This window comes from Bos grunniens, chromosome 3, assembly GCF_055505025.1.
Source record: "Bos grunniens cultivar Pamir isolate PY7600 chromosome 3, Bosgru_T2T1.0, whole genome shotgun sequence".
Lineage (NCBI taxonomy): Eukaryota > Metazoa > Chordata > Mammalia > Artiodactyla > Bovidae > Bos > Bos grunniens.
Window position 1 is genome coordinate 91,834,167 of NC_141167.1, and position 21,534 is coordinate 91,855,700.

The window sequence follows — 21,534 nt, forward strand, 5'->3', positions numbered from 1 at the left end:
CTTTCCATCAAGGAAAACGGGGCGGGGGGACATTTTAGCGACAAGCCTTTACTTCAGACAGTTTTTAATACCCCACATACTATCCCATGCCAAGGATCTCGCGGCGCGGAAACCCTGGCGATTTTGAAAACAAACGTAAAGGCTCCGGGAGGGGGGAATGGTAAGGGGGTTAGTAACTGACAGCTCGGCCTCGAAGCAAGAAGCTTCAAGTAGGTCAGACGGTGTCGACGGATGGAAATCCAGGGTCCACCCCAGTGGGCTTAGGGGAGGAGAGCAGCAGGAGGTAAGCGGAGGGCAGGCGTCTTTCAGGATTAAAGGGGCGGGATATCGAAACAGAGAGAGACCCAGATAGAGCCCGAGCTCGGGGCAGTTCGGCTGCTCTCACCTCTCTTGGGGGCCTTGAGGAGAGGCACCCCTCCTGTCCTCTCGCCGTTTTCCTGCTTGTCCTTGTGCTTGAGCTCTCCCGGAGCGCAGGGGCCGGGGTCACCATCAGAGCCGCGGTGGTGATGGTGCTTGTGCCGCTCCTTGTGGCCCTTATGCTTGGGCCCGGCTGCGCTCACCGTCAGGGGCGAGAAGGTGAAGAGGGCCGAGGTGCCCGGGGCCGGGAGCGGGGCAGCGACAGCGGGCCCGGCGGGTGCCAGCGAAGGTGGTGGCGGAGGCGGCAGGAGCAGAGGCTCAACAGGGCCTGGGACGGTTGGGGCTGCATTCGTTGGCGGCAGCGGCCCGGGATGTTGGCGGCTGCGACGCCGCCGGTGAGGGGGAGCGAGAGGGGGGTCTTGGCTCGGCCGCCCTCGCTTCTCCTGAGACCCCCCGCTGCTCGCTCGGCGCTGCCGCTTCACTCCCCGCGGCGAGACCCCAGCGTGGGGTTTCTCCTTCCCGTCTTTGTCCGCCTCCTCCTGCGCCGCCACCGCCCGTACTACGCGCACCGCTCCGACCTGCGCAGCCATTTCACCCACAAACACACATTTAAATGGCCCGACCGCCCCCCCGTCCGCGTATCGCGCAAGCGCCGCCCGCGCACGGCCCGCTGGGCATTGGAGTCTCTCCCCCACCCTCCACTTCTCGGCCATTCTTCGTCCAGAGCTGAACATGCCGGAAGCGGCACTTCCCGGTGTTTCTCCGCTGGCCCCTCCGACCGAGCTCTATTGTAAAGTACCCAAGGCCGCGCAGAGCCTCACGGGAGCAGTAGTTCCCCGCGCCCCCGCCGCGTCGCTGGCTCGTCGAGCCGAGGAGCAGAAAGAGAGCGTGCGCCGAGTCACGCTTCGGGCTGCGACGCAACCGCCGCTGGGCGGAGAGTTGCCGCCAACCGCCTTAACGGCCGAAACAATGTTAATAGCTTTCGAAGTCTGTAGGCGCGTTCCCATTATCGTCTCTGTGTGCCCCTTCGTCATTTTACACGGAGTAGGTGGTCTCCATAGTTACTTTTCAGTTTGCTATTCCTCTCTTAACCTTTGTGAGGTAAAAGAATCTCCGGCCTTTTACAACCCTGGACAAGCGATGAGATGCAGAGGAAAAGGGAACGTAGTAACATAGCAAATGAGGGCGATTTTGCTTTAAGATAGAATGGAGCTGCAAATCAGACATTTCTGAACCTCTTCCTGGGCAGTAATTGCTATGGTTACAAGCACAGGCGCGACAAGGCAGGTGCAAGAATTGCCTGGGAGCCCGCTGAGCGCCGCCCACCTCTCCAACGAGTCACAGCCCCTCTAGTGCCTGGAAAGGTAGAGTCTGTCTATTATTTAAATCCGTTCCTGCAGTTGCGGAAAAATTCTAGATGGAAACGTATGTTTTGAAATTTCTTAAGATTTTTGCAAATCGTAAATATACGGCTGCATAAATTTGAGAAGTGTGTCTACCATAACACACTCCAGAAATCATCACTACTCACCAAGTTTTCTGCCCGGAAATTTATTTACAATTTGATCGGAAATTTATTTACAATTTGATCGTCACGTTACAATTTTACCGCCTTGATAAAGATATTTGGAAGTAATTGATTACAATAAACTACTCAAGATAAAATCACTGTGGTTTGATACCACTAGTATCATGAAGTATTCAGCTCAGTGAACACTATAAAGTTAGTTTAAAAACCAGAAAGTTTATTGAGCACCTCTTGTATACAGTACACTATACAATAAAAAGGTAACATTTCATCTAATGTGTGTCTTTATTAGGATTCCTAATGAACAATGTTGAAGAACAAATGTCTATTTCATTTTCATAAAGTTATAAACTTTTAAAGTGAAATCATTATTAGTCAAGGGGAATCCTTTGTAATAATCACCCACTAACTTGGTTGTTATATACAATTAGATTTGAAAGATCAACTTTCTTAAGGCAAATATATATAGAAAATATATAGAAAAAAATTTAATAGTACCTCTGGTTAGTTGGATATAAGTTGTACATGTTTTACAGGACCTTTGAAATGAAAAAATGCTACTGTATAAACAAAGCATGTTTATACAGCTACTTTGTTGTTTTGTTTTGTCTTTATTTATTTTTGATTGAAGGATAATTGCTTTACAATATTGTGTTTGTTTCTTCCCTACGTCAACATGAATCAGCCATAGGTAAAGCACGGTCACTTCCCTCTTGAACCTCCTTCCCGCTTCCCACCCTACTATTTTGTTGATTATTTTTCTAGATTTGGTAATTGAACAACTTTGGCTAAAGCTTTTCAGGAATTGAACATCTTGTTATTTGGTATATCCAAACAAAAGGCTGATTACTGTCATTAAGTATATATTTTATTCTCTTTAGGTGTAACTTCTTTTCTCACTACTTTGTTTCCCACAGCACTTGGAAAAGGATGTATACTCCATTTAGGCAGAAATAACTCCCAAGAATCAATCATTTTCACAAGCAGTAATTTTGTACTGCAACCACAAGGTAAGATTTTTCAAAACACTTTTTATAGTAACATCTGAGAATGTAGACATTTAATTGAGGTCAAATTTTTACAAATCTTTTAACTTTGTATTTAGGTAGAAAGGTAAAGTAGAATAAAAATAACTTCTAAAAAGGAAAAATAAGTCCATTCTAAAACTTTCTCATACAGCATTCTCTGTACATAAGTTTAAATGACAAACTCCTATTTGTGCTTTCCAACCCAATGTAAATGAGATGAAATGTAAAACTTCTGACACTTATTTGCATATTGGTCTTCTTTTAAAGCTAGCATCATTCCTTCCAAAGAAATCCCAGGGCTGATCTCCTTCAGAATGGACTGGTTGGATCTCCTTGCAGTCCAAGGGACTTTCAAGAGTCTTCTCCAACACCACAGTTCAAAAGCATCAATTCTTTGGTGCTCAGCTTTCTTTACAGTCCAACTCTCACATCCATACATGACCACAGGAAAAACCATAACCTTGACTAGACGAACCTTTGTTGGCAAAGTAATGTCTCTGCTTTTGAATATGCTATCTAGGTTGGTCATAACTTTCCTTCCAAGGAGTAAGCGTCTTTTAATTTCATGGCTGCAGTCACCATCTGTAGTGATTTTGGAGCCCAGAAAAACAAAGTCTGACACTGTTTCCACTGTTTCCCCATCTATTTCCCATGAAGTGGTGGGACCGGATGCCATTATCTTCGTTTTCTGAATGTTGAGCTTTAAGCCAACTTTTTCACTCTCCACTTTCACTTTCATCAAGAGGCTTTTGAGTTCCTCTTCACTTTCTGCCATAAGGGTGGTGTCATCTGCATATCTGAGGTTATTGATATTTCTCCCGGCAATCTTGATTCCAGTTTGTGTTTCTTCCAGTCCAGCGTTTCTCATGATGTACTCTGCATATAAGTTAAATAAACAGGGTGACAATATACAGCCTTGACGAACTCCTTTTCCTATTTGGAACCAGTCTGTTGTTCCATGTCCAGTCCTAACTGTTGCTTCCTGACCTGCATACAAATTTCTCAAGAGGCAGATCAGGTGGTCTGGAACTCCAGTACTTTGGCCACCTCATGCGAAGAGTTGACTCATTGGAAAAGACTCTGATGCTGGGAGGGATTGGGGGCAGGAGGAGAAGGGGACGACAGAGGATGAGATGGCTGGATGGCATCACTGACTCGATGGACGTGAGTCTGGGTGAACTCCGGGAGTTGGTGATGGACAGGGAGGCCTGGCGTGCTGCGATTCATGGGGTCGAAAAGAGTCGGACACGACTGAGTGACTGATCTGATCTGAACATTATTACCATATCTTCATGGTTGATATTATGAATATACACTTATTTTAGCTAGCAGTATTCTATTAGTTTTATTTACAGATTCACTTGCAGGCAATATTCCAAAGCTGTTTTAAATTTTCCAAGTTGATGGTGGGTTCCTTGGTCCTTTGGGTTTTGAAAAACGATTTGCAAAACCTGGGAACAAAAATAAAACTGAATGAAAAAAGATCTCTTATATAGAAATGAACGCTTTTTCTTTTGAGTATATTGTAATATGTGGAAATATATGGATTTTTTTTTCCTAAAAGGTTAGCATCTTTGATCAATTTAGTAATAGATTATAAAAGCATTCTAGTAATTACATTAGTGCTTAAATGATGACAATAAAATTCTAATAACACCTTAAATTTGTGGAACACTTACAAATTTAATAATGGTAATGATTAGATGGTTATAATAGCCTTTAGTAATTCAATATTTTTTTCTCCAATATTGAGATAATATTGACATATGTATGTTTACATGTGACATATGTATGTTTAAGGTATATGAATATGATTTGTTACACATAAATACTGTGAAATGATTAGCACATTAAGGTTAACACCTCCATCGCCTCACATCATCTCCATCTTGTTTGTTTGATGAGTTTTTAAGATTTTTCTCTTTGATTTAAGATTTTTCTTTTAACAGCTTTCAAATATATAATACAGCACTGCCTGCAATGCAGGAGACCCGTGTTTGATCCCTGGGTCAGGAAGATTCCCCTGGAGAAAGGAATGGCATCATCTCTAGATTACTTATAATACCTTATATAATGTAAATGCTGTATAAACAGTTGCTGGTGTATGGCAATAAGACAGTTGATGGAGGGCTTCCCTGGTGGCTCAGTGGTAAGGAATCTGCCTGCCAATGCAGGAGATACGGGTTCGATCCCTGATCCGGGAAGATCCCACATGCCACAGAGCAACTCAACCCATTGTTGCTTTCAGTAGCTAATTCATATCTGACTCTTTGCTACCCCGTGGACTGCAGCAAGCCAGGCTTCCCTGTCCTTCACTATCTCTTGGAGCTTGCTCAAACTGATGTCCTTTGAATTGGTGATGCCATCCAACCATCTCATGCTCTGTCACCCCCTTCTCCTCCTACCCTCAATCTTTCCTAGCATCAGGGTCTTTTCCAATGAGTCAACTCTTCACTAAGCCCTTGTTGTAAAGTCGGCCATGAGCTATTGAAGTGGTGTGTCTGATTGAGAGAAAAGAAGAAAGCAAGGAACATTTATGTTTCAGGCAAAGTTTGGTGCTTTTTCCATAGGTTATAAAATATCCTATATGAACTTTTTAACTAAATGATTTAATAAGAATAATAACTGTTTTCTAAATATAACGTATTAAACCTTAGAGTTAATGTAATCCAAGTAAAAATTTTAAAACACAAGAAACAGATCCAGAGATTCTAGTTAAATACTTTGCCTTGGTGAGATAGGGACCATAACCCCAGTTGTGGCAGAGATTGCTACCTGTCCACCCAAATTTTTCTTTGTTTCTTCTTCAGGAATAGAATAGTATATGGGAAACTTATCTGCCCAGTATTATTGCATTTTCTGGGTGTCTTTTATAGTTTGGATGTAGCACATGCATAGCATAATGTTGCCTCTTCCAGGTTAGTGCTTTAAGTCCTAAAGAGGAGGCCACACATGTTCAACATTTTTCTCTCTTCTTGCCACCTACAGTATGAATGCGGCTGCAACAGTTTTGATCATTCAGATAAGGACAATACCATGGAGCAACAGTTCCCCAGGGTGTGGTCCCCGGGACTACTGGAGGTCCCCCAGACCTTTTCAGGGGGTCTGCTTTTTGGTTTTTAGTAGTAATATCCTATACCATTTACTATACATCTTACAAAAAAACTATATAATATTACCTTAAATAGTATGAATTTGTGTTATATAAATAGTAGAATGCTTAATATAAAATTATTTTAAATTTATAATTTATATTAAAGAGCAACTGGGCAAACAGTTCCTTTAAACTGTCAGAATTGTGCTTCACCTTCTGCTGTCGAATGAGTTTAATAAGATTAAATAGTAGCATCATCTGCTGTTTTCATCACACTTGCGTATTTCTTATAACTTTGCTTAGATATGAATGAGAGTATTAATAGTATTTCAGAATTTCTGCCTGTGGCTTTCACATTCATTTATTACATGCCAACATGATCATTTGGTACCTAGTTTTATTTTCCACATATGCTAGGCAATTCAGGCCTATGTAACATGTAAGAGGAAGCTGAAAATAAAAAGATAAATGGCATGAAAAAGAATATAAACATAAGGACTTATACATGTAACCTTAAATCATATTAATGTTGTATCTCTTATACTACAAATGAATAATTAAGGTAAATGTTTTTTTAACTCTACTGGAAAGTAACACACATACCAAAATTCAAAAAGGAGCTGGAGTTTTTTGACCGAGCAGTCTCTGCAGGCTTGTTTGGTGGGGAAGAATTACAGATACCTAGAATCAAAAGAAAAAATTGTAAGGGAAGAATGAATATAGACTCAGACAACATAATTGTTGAGATTAAATGTTTCCTCCAAATTAATTAATACTTCTAGATAAACATCACATGTAACAAAATATAAATGCTTACAAATGAGTTCATACTACAATTTTCTCATTCTTGTGTGCATTTTTTTTTAAGTTTTCTTCTCAAACATTGTATGGTAAACCCAATACTAAAGAGAATCACCAAAATATTCAAGAATATGATCTATTTTATTGTGAATGTACTTTCTATGGGGTTTACATTTTGGTTTTCAACTGCATCTTACTTTGCATTCTGATCACTCTTAAGTACATTTTTAAATAATTTGTTCTCCACATTAGCTCATCTATGGCAAGTCTGTAGTTTTTCTTCCACCATCTTCTACTCTGGAATATCTTTATTCACTTTCCAACCAACATTTTTCCTATTTTGGATGTTTCTAGTTAGGTCTAGAATATTCCAAAAAGCACTGTTATGTTGCTTTGTTTTGCTATTTTAGCTCCATATAGGTAGACTTAGAAATACATTTCTCTTCCTATCACATTAATATATTCATATATCAATATCTACCCAATTCTGAAAACAATCCAATGAAAACATGGTCCGTATTTTACACAAGTACTGTCTTATCACCAAAAAAAGATAATTTCAGGCTTGTATGAACTTTCTAGGAAACAGTACATAATTGGGGAGAAATCGCTAAATATACACCTTTATTTGTTCTCATCATTTTCAGAATATAGTGTGAGGACTGCATATATGTTTGTACACACAAAAAATTCTAGAAAGCCCTCACACTTCCTGGAGCTACATCAGTATGAATCACTAGCTGCTGCTGCTTCTGCTGCTAAGTCACTTCAGTCGTGTCCAACTCTGTGCGACCCCATAGACGGCAGCCCACCAGGCTCCCCCGTCCCTGGGATTCTCCAGGCAAGAACACTGGAGTGGGTTGCCATTTTCTTCTCCAATGCATGAAAGTGAAAAGTGAAAGTGAAGTCACTCAGTCGTGTCTGACTCGTAGCAACCCCATGGACTGCGGCCTACCAGGCTTCTCCATCCATGGGATTTTCCAGGCAAGAGTACTGGAGTGGGGTGCCATTGCCTTCTCCGATGAATCACTAGAGTATATCATGAATTTCAGTCAGATTCAAGTAAAATACTTATTGAATACCTACTAGTGCTAAGAATTAGACTAGCCACTGATGATGGAGACATGGATAACAAGTGGGTGAAGGTGAGAAAGTTCAGGAGATAGCTATCATCCCTATATTGCACATGAGCTGAGAGTTGTAGACATCCTTCAGAAAGAAAACAATTGTCCCAAAAGGGAAAATTGGCATTTTATAACTGGAGACAAAAATTTTGCATATATATAGTGAACTACTATTTTGCTTATAGCTTGTCATGGATACTTTTATGCTTCCTGCCCAGCATTAATTCCTTCTTCTGATAATTGAGTTTTACTTTAAGAAATCACCCCTTTCCAATGTTCACCTCCCATATCTCTTGTGGAACTAATCTACCCATAGATCAGAGAGCTGATTTATGACCAGGGCTATCAGTTGGTACTTTGCCATGGTCACCAGTTGTTTAGATCTGACCTCATTCTCTATTGGTCAGTGTCTATGTGTAACAATTGTTAAATATAAGGCATGACACTATCCTCTTAATCCAAGCATTAAATATACTGGTGATAATTGGTTTAGGTTTGACCAAGACAAGCAGGCCTAACAACACTAGTCGTCCATCAAGCTGTGGTTTGAGCAACCAGGAAGGAGCTCAGTTTTTTTATCATAAGCCTGAAATCACATGGTAAAAGCCTGCCTGAGTATTCTAACAGACAGAAACAAAGTTGGGAGATATGGAATAAGAGATTAGGCCCTAATTATATCATTTGAACTCTTGGTCATAAGTCAACAAATTCCTCTTTTCTGCTTAAACTAGCTTAAGTTGGGTTTTCTGTCACTTGCAAGTAAAGGATTTCTCAGCAACTAAAGTTTCCCTCCAAAAGTAGCATTGGATATCATAGCTGACATCTTCAACTCTTGTCACCAGCAGCCATAAAGTGAAAGTGAAGTCGCTCAGTCGTGTCCGACTCTTTGCGACCCCATGGACTATAGCCTACCAGGCTCCTCCCTCCATGGGATTCTCCAGGCAAGAGTACTGGAGTGGGTTGCCATTCTTTTTCAAAAAACAGCTTTTGTAACATATCTGTCTAAAACTCTTCTGTGACTTCCTATTGGGTCATTAACATGACCTATAAGGGTTTATTTTCTGCTTTTTTTAAGAGAAAGAAAATGATGTTTCGTGAAAGTGAAGTCTCTCAGTCGTGTCCAACTCTCTGCGACCCCATGGATTGTAGCCTACCAGGCTTCCCTGTCCATGGGATTTTCTGGGCAAGAGTACTGGAGTGGGTTGCCATTTGCTTCTCCAGGGGATCTTCCTGACCCAGAGATCGAACCCAGGTCTCTCACATTGAAGAAAACGATGTTTCGTAAGCTAAGCTAATCAAATCAATCTTTGGCTAACTGTTCAATTTACGCATGTTTTTGCTTTTTGCCATTTTATTTCTTATGCTTTCTATTATAATTTGCTCTTGAAATGTTTTAATTCTCTTTTGACTGACTTCAGAAGAAAAACTATATTTTCTAATCATGCTTTCCTGAATTTGCCTGCAATCAGGAGATCCAGGTTTGATCCCTGGGGCAGGAAGCTTCGCTGGAGAAGGGAACCCACTCTTGCCTGGAGAATTCCATAGACAGAGGAGCCTGGAAGGCTACATACAGTCCATGAGATTGAAAAGAGTTGGACATGACTAAGCAACTAACACTTTCATACTATGATTTCTTCTTGAAATGTTTAAATTCTCTTTTGACTGACTTTAGAGGAAAGAGTATATTTTCCAATCATGCTTTATTATAGGTAGGAAATTAGTTCACTTCAGAGATCAAGTGTGGTAGCAATAAAAGCAGACTAGCACAAGCTTATGGACAGGGAGATAAGAGTGAAAACTCAGAAGAGTAATATTCAGCTATAAACCTTCTTACTTAGCTAACACCTTACATCCAAGTTTTCTCAGTGCTCTTTGTCCCTCCCCACAATACCAGTATAGCTGTTTAATCCTTGATGATTAACCCTATGGATCAAGTTTGTAAAAAATATACCACCATATACTTTGTAGTTATAAATAGGATTTTGAAGATAACCAGTTTCCCATAGTTTCAGGAGTCAGGGTTTTGTTTTTATTACAATATAGGAAAAACAGTAAGCAACAGACTTTTATTGCTAATAATATTTGGTAAAAATGGAAATGTGTCAATACTTTGCTTATTTCATTAAATCAACACATTTGTTTCACAATATGCTTTGCTGTGACTACTTTCAAAGAAAATACATCTGAGGTTAGACTGCTGGGAGGTTTAAATAACACAGTAATGACAGCATTTTAGGATGTATAGAAAGTGCCAAACATCATACTTACTATTATTTTATTATTATTCCTATGAATCACACAGAGACTTTTCCCTCCCCTTACTCCCTACCCAGTATTTTAGCATTGTGGAGCCTAACAACAGTGCAAGGCCTGGAGGTGACTATTCTGATATATAGGCCCTTAGCAAGGTTCTGTTTAAGAATAATATTGTTAATTATTTTTCCCAGTGGTTGTATAAGGAAAAATTACATATACTGAAAGTGGTATGTGAAGTGAAAGAAAGTGAAGTCGCTCAGTCATGTCCGACTCTTTGCGACCCTGATGGACTGTAGCCCACCAGTCTCCTCAGTCCATGGAATTTTCCAGGCAAGAATGCTGAAGTAGGTTGCCATTTCCTTCTCCAGGGGATCTTCCCCACCCAGGGATTGAACCCGGGTCTCCCGCATTGCAGAAAGTGGTATATATATATTCTAAAAATAAGTAACTTACTCTTTTTCACGTTTCGTAAAATTTTCAAACTCTACAAAAATGAAGAAAAGGAAAAAGTTAGTTTTTTCCCTGTGAAATCCAAACACTTTAATCAACTAGAAATATAGACTTCAGTCAAGAGGATTAATTTCTTTAAAAATGGATATCAGAATACACAGTTATTTTTCTATCATGCCATTTTTAACTCAATGCCAAGTCTCTACTTATCTTGCTGTTTAGAAATAATACTATTATTCTGTCATGAAAAAATATGGAGTTTCTACTTTTCTTCTTTATTTTTTAAACTATTTTATGTACTGATTTATTAATTTATGTGGCTGCACTGGATCTTCATTTGCTGCGTGACAGCTCTCTCTAGTTGTGGTGCATGGGCTCCACAACTGCAGTGGCTTCTCTTGTTTGGAAGCATGGGCTGTAGGCACACAGACTCAGGAGTTGCAGCTCGTGGGCTCTAGAGTGCGGGCGCAGTAGTTGTGGTACACAGGCTTAATTGCCCCTCAGCATATGGAATCTTCCCAGACCAGGGAAGGAACCCGTGTCCCCTGCAAGTCTTAACCTCCATGTCTTAACCACTGGACCACCTGGGAAGTCCCCTACTTCTCTTCTTTATTAAGTGACCGTTCCAGGACCCACAGTGGCTTCTGAAGATAGCTGTGATACATTCCCAGTCCCATTCTAGTCAAAAAATTTGCCAGTCATATTCTGTACTCGATTTACTGAGATTCTCTTCATACAATTAACCATGCTACTTCCTTCTCCGTCCTTTAAGCAAACCCATATCTTCTGCCTCCTTGATGGTGGAGTCTCTAACTTATCTCTTCTAAAATTCTACCCAGATCTCTTCTTTTCTTCACATTTCCTCAGGGTGTATGTTTTTCCACTCTGTTCCACAGTATATTATTTTTTTGATAATTTTCATTTTATTTCTCATATAGGTATTATATTCTAATAATTAACTATACTCTTTTCAAGGACATTTAGATGTCCTTTATGACATTTCTATTTTTCTAACACTTAACAGAGATGTAATCTATATAATAGATATTTTAAAATTTCTTTTTGAAAAATTTTATTTAGATTTTTAAATACAGATTATTTGTAATTCAAAATATCCTAGTGAAAATGCTCTCATCTTTGTTCTCCATCTTTTTCTTCTGCTTTGTTGGTGTATGTTTCTTTTCATAAACCAATATCATGCCATTTTAATTATTCGGGCTTTATAATATTTTAATACCTGATAAGACTACCCTTCTTTCACTGCTTTTATTTATTTATTTATTTTGCTGTTTCCTGACTATTCTGGCTCTTTCCCCGCACATATAAACTTTGGAATCAGTTTGTCTAGTTTCAGGGGGAAAGAAGTTGATAGTTTTGGGGGGCATGCTCTAAGGTGCTTTTTTGTTTTGTTTTGTTTTTAATTTTTGGCTTCCCTCTATTAATTTTGATTGCTGTGAGACTAACAATCAATATTAGTGAAGATATTTAGTCTAATTTTTTCATCTTAATGCTGGAGGGTTGGAGTGATAAGGGTTAGGACACCTCTGGTATATTCCCATAAACTCCTATCTTTTTTACCTTACTCCTTGTAAAATTCTTTCCAGGAGGTTTCAGTGTCTGTTTTGAAGATGTTGAATTTTCCATGGTGTTAGGACAGCTCGTAGAACAAGTCTCTACAGGTTGAGCCTGTGTACCTAAAAAACAAAATGTTTTGTTGCATAGCTTCTTAAGACTTCAGATTACATACAGGTATATATTCAGTAATTCTTAGCTTGATTTTTCTGTACATTATTTTTCCAATAGATTATGCATTTTTAAAATTTATTGTCTTTATCTTATTTAATCATTCTTTGTACCTTTTCCATTTAGGTCCTATTTTATGGTCTCATTTTATGGTCTCATTTTTCTATAAATTTTGAGAGAGTACTGTCACTTACAATCTTCATCAGCAAGAAGGAAGGACTCTAAGGTTCTCTCTGGCAGTGGAGGTGGTGGGGAAGAAGAACGATCTTGTTGTAGATCTATGAAAAAAAATATACAAAAAAAAAAAAACCTATCAATTGAAAGTCCTAAGTTAAGCTCGTATTTTGAGACAAATGTATGATATTGCTTATTTGTGGAATAAAAAAAATGGTACAAATGAACTTATTCACAAAACAGAAATGGAGTCACAGATGTAGAAAACAAATTTATGGTCACTAAAGGGGAAGGGGGGAGGGATAAATTGGGAGATTTGGATTTATATATACACACTGATATAAAATAGATAACTAATAAGAACCTACTTTATAGCATAAGGAAATCTACCCAATACTCTGTAATGGCCAATATGGGAAAAGAATCTAAAAAAGAGTGGATCTATGTATATGTATAACTGATTCACTTTGCTGTACACCTGAAACTAACAACACTGTAAATCAACTAAGCTCCAATAAAAAGTATTAAAAAAATCCCTTTTTGGTTTTATATTATTTTTCCAATTTTTCAATATTAACCTGTAACAGCCAAATATAAAATTATCTGAACAATGACTGGAGCCTCAAAATTTTTGTTATTGTAGCTCTTTAGTCAGTGAACCTATGCTTTATCACAAATTTAATAGCTGATTTATAAAAGTACTCTTCCAAAGAATTTGAACCTGACTTTAATCAAGCTTCTAGTCTTACTATAATTTTCAGGGAATCCTAGAGATAGAGGAACATGTTAAATAAAACCATGAGGATACAAACAGCCAAATTTGGAATATTAACAGTCTTAAGGACATGCCCTTCAACAAGTAAATGGCAAGAGAGAACATAAAAAAAGAACTGTTACAAACTTTAAAAGGCTTAACACACATATAAAACAAATGCAACATGTAGACTTTGTTTGAATCCAGCTTCGGATAAATCAACTGTAAAACATTGTTTGAAAAAAAAAAACACATGCTTGAGACAATTCAGGAAAATGAACAAAGTCTGGATATTAGATAATATTAAGCAATTATTAATTTTATTAGTGTGATTAATGCTATTATCGTAGGTTTAAATGTATGTTTGACTATTTCTGTGATTTGATTGTTGTTGTTTAGTTGCTAAGTTGTGTCCGATTCTTTGGGACCCCATGGACTGTAGCCCACCAGGCTCCTCTGTGGAATTTCCCAAGCAAGAGTACTGAAGTGAGTTGCCGTTTCCTTCTCTAGAGGATCTTCCTGACCCAGGGATTAAACCTGTGACTCCTGCGTTACAGACAGATTCTTTACCACTCAGCCACCTGAAAGCCCATTTCCGTGATAAAGAATTTTAAATAATGGAGCTATTTTCCCACAACGTAAGTCCTAAAGATACAAATGGTGTTCTATTGATGTATGCTCCTCATTGTACAGCACTAAGTATAATTATATACTCTATTAATGTCTTTTGAAAATGAATACATGGTTAAGTGCTAAAGTTTTATCTGTCTTTGGTCATTGGGTTTTTTAGGTCTCAAGACTTATCTATAAAGCAAGTTCTCTTGTTTATTGCTTGTTTCCTGGGTAATATGCAAAAATTAAATATCAATGCAGTACTTCCATCACCGAATACAATCACTGGCAAATAGTAGGCATTTAATAAATATTTGATAACTACTCTAAAGTAGCTTATCACTTTCCAGTTTGATTTTAGGAAGTATTATGAGAACTATAACTTTCAGATAACAATATCCTGCCAAATACCTTCCCAAAATACCATTTTCACCTTAATGCTCCCCTGATAAAGAACCTACAGTGCTTATTACTTATTAAATCTAAATTCTTCTGCCAAATTTTATGTGTGATAAAATACACATAACAATATTTGCCGTTAATGACATTTAGTACATTCATATTGATGTGCAAATATCACTGCAGTCTGGTTACAAAATTTTAATCTTCTGAAAAGAAACTACACGCCCATTTGGTAATCACTTCCCATTACCCCCAGATTAGATGGGCAACCACAAATCTGCTTTCTCTCTATATAGATGTGTTTGTTCTGGATATTTCATCTGCATATCCTTTAAGTCCTTCAGAACTTTCCCACATTATCTATCCAGATTTATTTTCCTTATTTCCCTAAAATAGAACCTCTGCTGCAATTAAATTAACCTACTTACAGTTTCCTTACAGTTTATGATCTGTACCCATCATGCTTATTTTTACCTTTGAGTCACTGTTACTCTGATCTCTGCTCCTAGAATTCACTCTTTTTTCTTCTATCAATAATTTTCAATTTCTTTTCTCTACTCAATGAAACCTTCCCTAACCACTCCAGTGATGCCTTTTTTTTCCCCCAGACTCCTGGTGATTAGAATCAATGCCATATAGATAACTTAATAGTTGCAATGAGTATTAATTCTGTCTACCCAGTTTGAGTACATATATAATCATTAAGCAACCCACTCCAGTCTTCTTGCCTGAAGAATCCCATGGACAGAGGAGCCTGGTGGATTACAGTCCATGGGATCACAAGAGTCGGACACGACTGAGTGACTAACACTGTAATCATTGAGCAAGTGCTCTTTCTTATATATCCTGCCTATTCTAACATGGGATAAGGCACACCGAACTTTAAATGTTCATATAATAATTACCTAATGAAAATTATAATAGGTAACATTTAATGAGGGGCTTCCCTGAAAACATTTAATGAGAACTTATTTGATAACCACTGTGCTAAAAGCTTTATACTTCTTTTATCTCACTAAATCCTCACAAAAATCCTCTTAGAAGGGAAGTTCTATTATCCTCATTTTATCAATGAGAAAAATCACAGTCCATGGAATCGCAAAGAGTTGGACATGACTTAGCAACTGAACAACAGCAATATATAACTTAAACAAGGTCATAGATTTTGATAACTGTTGGTAGGCCGGGGATTTGAATGAAAGTCTACCTGACTCCAAAGCCCATGCTTTTTAACGTCTATGTTATACTACTTATTTATATATTTGAATAATATGTTAATATGAATAAATATGTTAAGGGTAACTACTACCTGTCATAATACATGTAAAATACCTATCAGTGTTCAGTAACTGTTGGCTGTTGGTGGTATTATTCATTGTGTAAAACAAGTAAGAAAGTACTGGAGAGGCAACAGCAAGTTAAAAACCTAAGTGGTCAGAAATAGTTTTTCAGAATGACAGTGTTAACAATGATAAAACCAGTAAAATGGAACTGCTGCAAAGTTTTAAGAAGTTGTATCTGAAATAGTTGGGTTGTATATCAAGGAGGAGAATTCTAAAATCCTGTTTTCCTCTTACCCTTCACAAAACAAAACTACTAGGCTAGGAAAACCAGAAGTAAATCAATGAGTAGTGGAAGCTATTATGGAAACCATGCCATCTCCTGAGGTGAATTACTCTAAACTTAATGAGCCATTCTTGTAGTACAAATTGTTACGGCTAAATGTCACCTAAAGCCAAAGAAAATAAATGTTTTACCTGATTTTGGACTCCGGGGTTTTACACTCTGGAAGAAAAAAAAAAGTGAAAGAACAACATGTACACAAATCTATAAACTCTAGGCAATAAATAGCATTTTAAAAAATTATATTTCTATACCGAGTTATGAAATGTTTCCCTATTTTTCCTAATTTATAAATATGCTGAATGAGTTGTGAAGAATCATCTACTCTTACAGTGATTTTTTTTTATATGTCATGACTTTTGGTTCTAAATTGATCCCTTCTGTACTTATTTCCTCCTACTCAGAACATTTCCCTGAAAATTTAATTTAAGTTTAGGTTGTTGCAATTGAAATTACTTCATGATGCTGGAATAGAGGGATTGTTCTTTTTTACCCTAGGACTTGTTAAGATAAAGACCACTAGCAGTAACAGTAACAGTTACTAGTACATTAAAAGTGTAATTTAAAAGGTAGAGAATATTTTTACCACCACTGCAACTGTAGGTATGTTTAAATGTTTTAGATAATTATTCTTCTGACCTCTGAAAGGTTAAGATAGTTGGTTCATCATAGAATTGTACACAAATGCATAACAGATTGTTGAAAGTGTAGGTTTTTCTTCTAGAACCAGATAACACAATTCCAGAAGGTTTATATTAAATAATATAGACATCTGTTATTTTTTAAAAACTGCTCTCTATAATATGGTATCACAGCTAACAAGAAACTGCCTACCAGATGACTACTATGAACAAGCAATCTATTTATGAAACAATATTTTTGCCTTGATTGTGCTTTATGAATAAGGTCAAATGTTTACTCTTTCACTAAATCTTCCTTGATCACTTCCAACCTGAAGGGATCTCTCACTCTTTCAAACCTTAAGAGCTTTCATATGGCGTTGATTATATTTGTCTTGTTATAATAAATCCAGACAAAAATAGACTTTGTATACACATGCTATATCTCTACTGCTAAACTTCAAATTTCTTAAGGACAATAACTGTATATTACACATATCTTTTTATTCCCCACATTCTCTACCACATTGTTTTATAAAAAGTATCCGCTCAATATTTACTAACTGATAGATGTTAAAAATATATAAAGACAAGACCACAGTCTGTTGAATCTTAGTGAGTAGAGTCAGAAAAAAATAGTTATTGAACTTGCTTGGTCTGCTGCTGCTGCTGCTGCTAAGTCGCTTCAGTCATGTCCGACTCTGTGCGACCCCATAGACGGCAGCCCACCAGGCTCCTCCGTCCCTGGGATTCTCCAGGCAAGAACACTGGAGTGGGTTGCCATTTCCTTCTCCAATGCATGAAAGTGAAAAGTGAAAGTGAAGACGCTCAGTCGTGTCCGACTCTTAGCGACCCCATGGACTGTACCCGCCAGGCTCCTCCATCCATGGGATTTTCCAGGCAAGAGTACTAGAGTGGGGTGCCATTGCCTTCTCCATTACTTGGTCTAAGTCTTACCAAATCATCAGATTTCTTTGATTCAGATGTTCCACTGCATTCTAGTGATGTTCCAATTTTTACCTTCACAGGTGAAGATGAAGATGTGGGAACACCCTGTGGGAGTTCTCCTGTAATATAAATAAATAAATATGATTCAATTCTTAGGAGTATTGTAATTTTAAAGGGCAAATGTTACTCAGCATTGGCACACAGAATTCTGAAAGGACCTGAGGAATAATCTAGTTAATCCACACTTTACTTTACACTCACTGAACTGTACTCACCGGCTTCCTCTACTACAATAAAAGATTCAGGTGTCCGTTCAGGAAGTGGAGGAGGGATTTCATCATCTATCCTTGGAGAAGTTGCTATCAAAAATATAATCACAATTTTTAATTAGAAAAATTCAAAGATTTTTAAAAGATATTTAAGCTGGTATCTGTTCACTCAACAATCCACAGAAAATTCTTATATTCTAATCTTGATACAAATTATGTCAAACATCACTAAGATGTATAAGCTGGTATCTGTTCACTCATGGAAAAAGCAACATAAATTCTCTCATCCTAAGTTGTAAACCCAGGTTTTTTTATTACTCTTCAAAATTTACTTCTTTTAAAAGCCCAAGGATATTTTAATTAAGTTGCTGAGTATCAGTTAACATAATTAAAATTTTATATTAATTTAGGAAGCTTTGAATTGTTTTCTGCATAACTTTTGCCCTTTGTTTTACATAGAACATACAATACAGCATCATGAAGCACCTTAACATGCCAGATTCAATTACAGAGGAGGTAAAATCATAAAGATTTTAGTATTTCTTCTTCATTCTTATAGAATTAAGAATATTGACATTTTCCTTTTTACAAAACAATGGTATAACAAGGTTTTCTGTTAATGTATTTCTATAGATGTGTTCAGAATTTTTATAGAATTTGCTGTTACGAGAAATTGCCACCAGATGGCACACATGTCAATGTTGCTACAATCCTTGAAAAAGATTTGGTTTCCAAAGTTGGCACTCAGACAAGTTTAAGGTATTGTGGGTATCTAGAAAAATAAAATTTCTTTAAATCATAAAACAAGATCAAAGTATATAACCTTTCCTTCTAATCAAAGAAGGAACTAGATACAAATGAAATATTTTTATAACAAAGCTATGCATCTGTGTATCTTTTGAGGAACTCTGTACAGTGAATGTCATGGGTGGGTGCTCTGTCGCTCAGTCATGTCCTACTCTTTGTGACCCCAGGGACTGTGGCCTGCCAGGCTCCTCTATCCATGGGATTTTTCAAGCAAGAATACTGGAGCGAGTTGGTATTTCCTCCTCCAGGTGATCTTCCTGACCCAGGATTGAACCCGCATCTCCTGCATTAGCCGGAGGATTCTTTACAAATGATGTCATAGAGAAAAAGCTTTCTCTGTTTCCTAATTGGGTGGAATGTTCTATATAAATTTCTGATGATATACCTAAAAGAGTTAAATTTGTTTTTTTGCTTTCCTTCATCTTCTTCCACATCAAACTATTACAATTGGTGACTGCAGTCATGAAAGTAAAAGACGCTTACTCCTTGGAAGAAAAGTTATGACCAACCTAGATAGCATGTTCAAAAGCAGAGACATTACTTTGCCAACAAAGGTTCATCTAGTCAAGGCTATGGTTTTTCCTGTGGTCATGTATGGATGTGAGAGTTGGACTGTGAAGAGGGCTGAGCGCCAAAGAATTGATGCTTTTGAACTGTGGTGTTGGAGAAGACTCTTGAGAGTCCCTTGGACTGCAAGGAGATCCAACCAGTCCATTGTGAAGGAGATCAGCCCTGGGATTTCTTTGGAAGGAATGGTGCTGAAGCTGAAACTCCAGTACTGTGGCCACCTCATGCGAAGAGTTGACTCATTGGAAAAGACTCTGATGCTGGGAGGGATTGGGGGCAGGAGGAGAAGGGGACAACAGAGGATGAGATGGCTGGATGGCATCACTGACTCGATGGACGTGAGTCTGAGTGAACTCCGGGAGTTGGTGATGGACAGGGAGGCCTGGTATGCTGCGATTCATGGGGTCGCAAAGAGTCGGACACGACTGAGCGACTGATCTGATCTGATCTGATCTGAATAGAGTATTTACTTCTACTTTCAAACCACTCGGTAATATGAAACATTGTTTTTGCCTAAGAGCTTTCCAGGTGGCGATAGTGATAAAGAACCCACCTGCCAATGCAGGAGACATAAGAGAAACAGGTTCAATCCCTGGGTTGGGAAGATCCTCTGGAGGAGGGCGTGGCAACCCACTCTAGTTAGTATTCTTTCCTGGAAAATCCCATGGACAGAGAAGTCCGGAGGGCTACAGTCCATAGAGTTGCAAAGAGTTAGATATGACTAAGCAACTTAGCACAGTGATTTTTGCATAATATGCAAAAATACAGAATTGTAAAAGAGATAAAAGTATGAAATTAAAGATTTATAAAAGATTAAAATCTCACACAGACTACTGAACACATATCCTCATCTATAAAGTTATTATAAAAAGACAGAAAGTGAAAGTGTTAGTCACTCAGTCCTGTCTGACTCTTTGCAACCCCATGGACTGTAGCCTGCCAGACTCCTCTGTTCATGGAATTCTCCAGGCAAGAATACTGGAGTGAGTAGCCATTCTCTTCTCCAGGGGATCTTCCTGACCGAGGGACTGAACCGAGTTCTCTTGCATTGCAGGCAGATTCTTTACTGTCTGAACCACCAAGGAAGCCCCTATAAAAGGACAAGAGGAAATCAAATCCTCCTCTTCCTACTCCTGCAGGAAAAGAATTCAATTCTTAGCAATCTGTTCAATTTAGTATAGCCACATGGTTCTCCAACAAAAATTCTGAGTGACCATGTGGTACTGTTGATCGAATCTTTTCTGATGTTCTTTTGGAAGTTGTTTCTGCATGCTAAGGATAAACTGTGGACTTTTGATAGACACACTGAGGAACGAGGATTACTGCCTTTAGAAGCACGCCTGCTGGCATAGGTCCTGTACTAGATCTGATTGCCTCTACTGTTGCTTGTTTCATGGAATTTTTCTTTTCTTTTTTTTTTTTTTTTTTTTGAGGAGGAGGAGGGAAAAGAGGCAAGCAGGGAAGGAAAAGGGGGAAGGTGAGATGAAACCAAATCTTACAGAAACAAAGTATCTAAAATGCCATACTAACTTTTAAAAATAACTTACCTACTGCTGCTGTCTCTTGGTTCAGTGGTGGGGGAAAGTTGGTCAGAGTACTCAGTGTTAAAGAATCATGTGAATTGTAATAAGGAAAGAGGGTTGTAGAGGATTTTGACAGTGAAGAACAAGGTAAAACACTTCCATCTTGCTTCTGAGGTAAATTAAAAGACATCTTAGAATGAGCACTACTTGGAGACAATGATGAAAAATAAGGATCTTCTACTAAAGACATATAAGAATGCTCATTTAAAGCACCAGAGTCATGCTGCTTTGCATTAGCAGCATTGCATGTTTGATGCTCAGAGTCATGTAATGGTGAAAAATTCAGTTCTGCTGTAGAAACATGCATCACTTTTTGAGCCTGATCAACACAAGAATTGTGTGGTTGAGATTCCAAATAAAAATTTCCCTTTATGTCCAACTCTTTGCTGTCTCTCTCTTGCATCAATTCAAAGGGAGTTGATTTGGTCCGCAGTATTGGCTTCTTTAAATTAGAATATCTTCCTGCTGCATTTACAGGTTTAGATTTAGGATATGCTCCAAACAAAATGGAACTCAAGTCCAAACTTTGATGCTTCTGAAGAGGCTCCCCAGCTATTGGGAATACCTTTGTCTCCCATTTCATGGTTGTGTCAGCATTTTTGTTACAACCACAGTTCAGTTCCAAAAACTCTAAAGAACTGCTCTGTTTAGCAGAGTGCATGACTAACCCTTCCTTTTCATTTATTTCGGAAGTCCTGAGGTCAAAGGAAGAAGCTTCTGCACTTTTCACCCTTATCCTTCCTTTGCTCTGTTGGTTCATCACTGTTGCTTCTTTTATGTTACTGAAACAGAAA

General features: G+C 38.2%; 3 protein-coding genes across 8 annotated transcripts in view; 1 reads left to right on the forward strand and 2 right to left on the reverse strand.

The window, feature by feature from the left end:
- RSBN1 (round spermatid basic protein 1) overlaps positions 1 to 1,154 on the reverse strand; it is a 43,250-nt gene extending 42,096 nt beyond the window's left edge. For all 4 annotated transcript variants that reach the window (XR_015160716.1, XR_015160717.1, XM_086391953.1 and 1 more), the window contains exon 1: positions 386 to 1,154. Coding sequence is in view for 2 of the 4 variants with exons in the window: in XM_086391953.1 (XP_086248079.1) it covers positions 386 to 1,091 (706 nt within the window). In the remaining 2 variants the exon portion in view is untranslated. The remainder of the gene's footprint in view (positions 1 to 385) is intronic.
- On the forward strand, positions 1,031 to 21,119 carry LOC147376092 (uncharacterized). 3 transcript variants are annotated; one of them, XM_086391972.1, is made up of 4 exons: positions 1,031 to 1,401; positions 2,803 to 2,895; positions 13,820 to 13,947; positions 18,758 to 21,119. In XM_086391972.1, exons 1-2 carry the CDS (start codon positions 1,090 to 1,092, stop codon positions 2,830 to 2,832), a joined length of 342 nt encoding a protein of 113 aa, XP_086248098.1. In that variant the 5' UTR covers positions 1,031 to 1,089; the 3' UTR covers positions 2,833 to 2,895; positions 13,820 to 13,947; positions 18,758 to 21,119. The 3 variants fall into 3 exon arrangements, with proteins under 3 accessions (XP_086248098.1, XP_086248096.1, XP_086248097.1); XM_086391970.1 differs by having other exon boundaries at positions 1,036 to 1,721; positions 13,709 to 13,947; XM_086391971.1 differs by lacking the exons at positions 13,820 to 13,947; positions 18,758 to 21,119 and adding an exon at positions 9,008 to 10,079 and having other exon boundaries at positions 1,036 to 1,721.
- Positions 1,893 to 21,534, reverse strand: part of PTPN22 (protein tyrosine phosphatase non-receptor type 22) — a 59,143-nt gene continuing 39,501 nt past the window's right edge. The window contains exons 13-21 of the mRNA XM_086391955.1: positions 20,705 to 21,522; positions 17,790 to 17,873; positions 17,524 to 17,633; positions 16,081 to 16,108; positions 12,576 to 12,659; positions 12,217 to 12,332; positions 10,642 to 10,672; positions 6,611 to 6,688; positions 1,893 to 4,364 (exon numbers count right to left, since the gene is read on the reverse strand). Coding sequence (XP_086248081.1) covers positions 4,300 to 4,364; positions 6,611 to 6,688; positions 10,642 to 10,672; positions 12,217 to 12,332; positions 12,576 to 12,659; positions 16,081 to 16,108; positions 17,524 to 17,633; positions 17,790 to 17,873; positions 20,705 to 21,522 — 1,414 coding nt within the window. The 3' untranslated portion in view covers positions 1,893 to 4,299. The remainder of the gene's footprint in view (positions 4,365 to 6,610; positions 6,689 to 10,641; positions 10,673 to 12,216; positions 12,333 to 12,575; positions 12,660 to 16,080; positions 16,109 to 17,523; positions 17,634 to 17,789; positions 17,874 to 20,704; positions 21,523 to 21,534) is intronic.

What these genes read in the sequence shown, in the direction of transcription:
- LOC147376092 (XM_086391970.1), top strand. Translation starts at nt 1,090, where the DNA reads ATGCCGGAAGCGGCACTTCCCGGTGTTTCTCCGCTGGCCCCTCCGACC.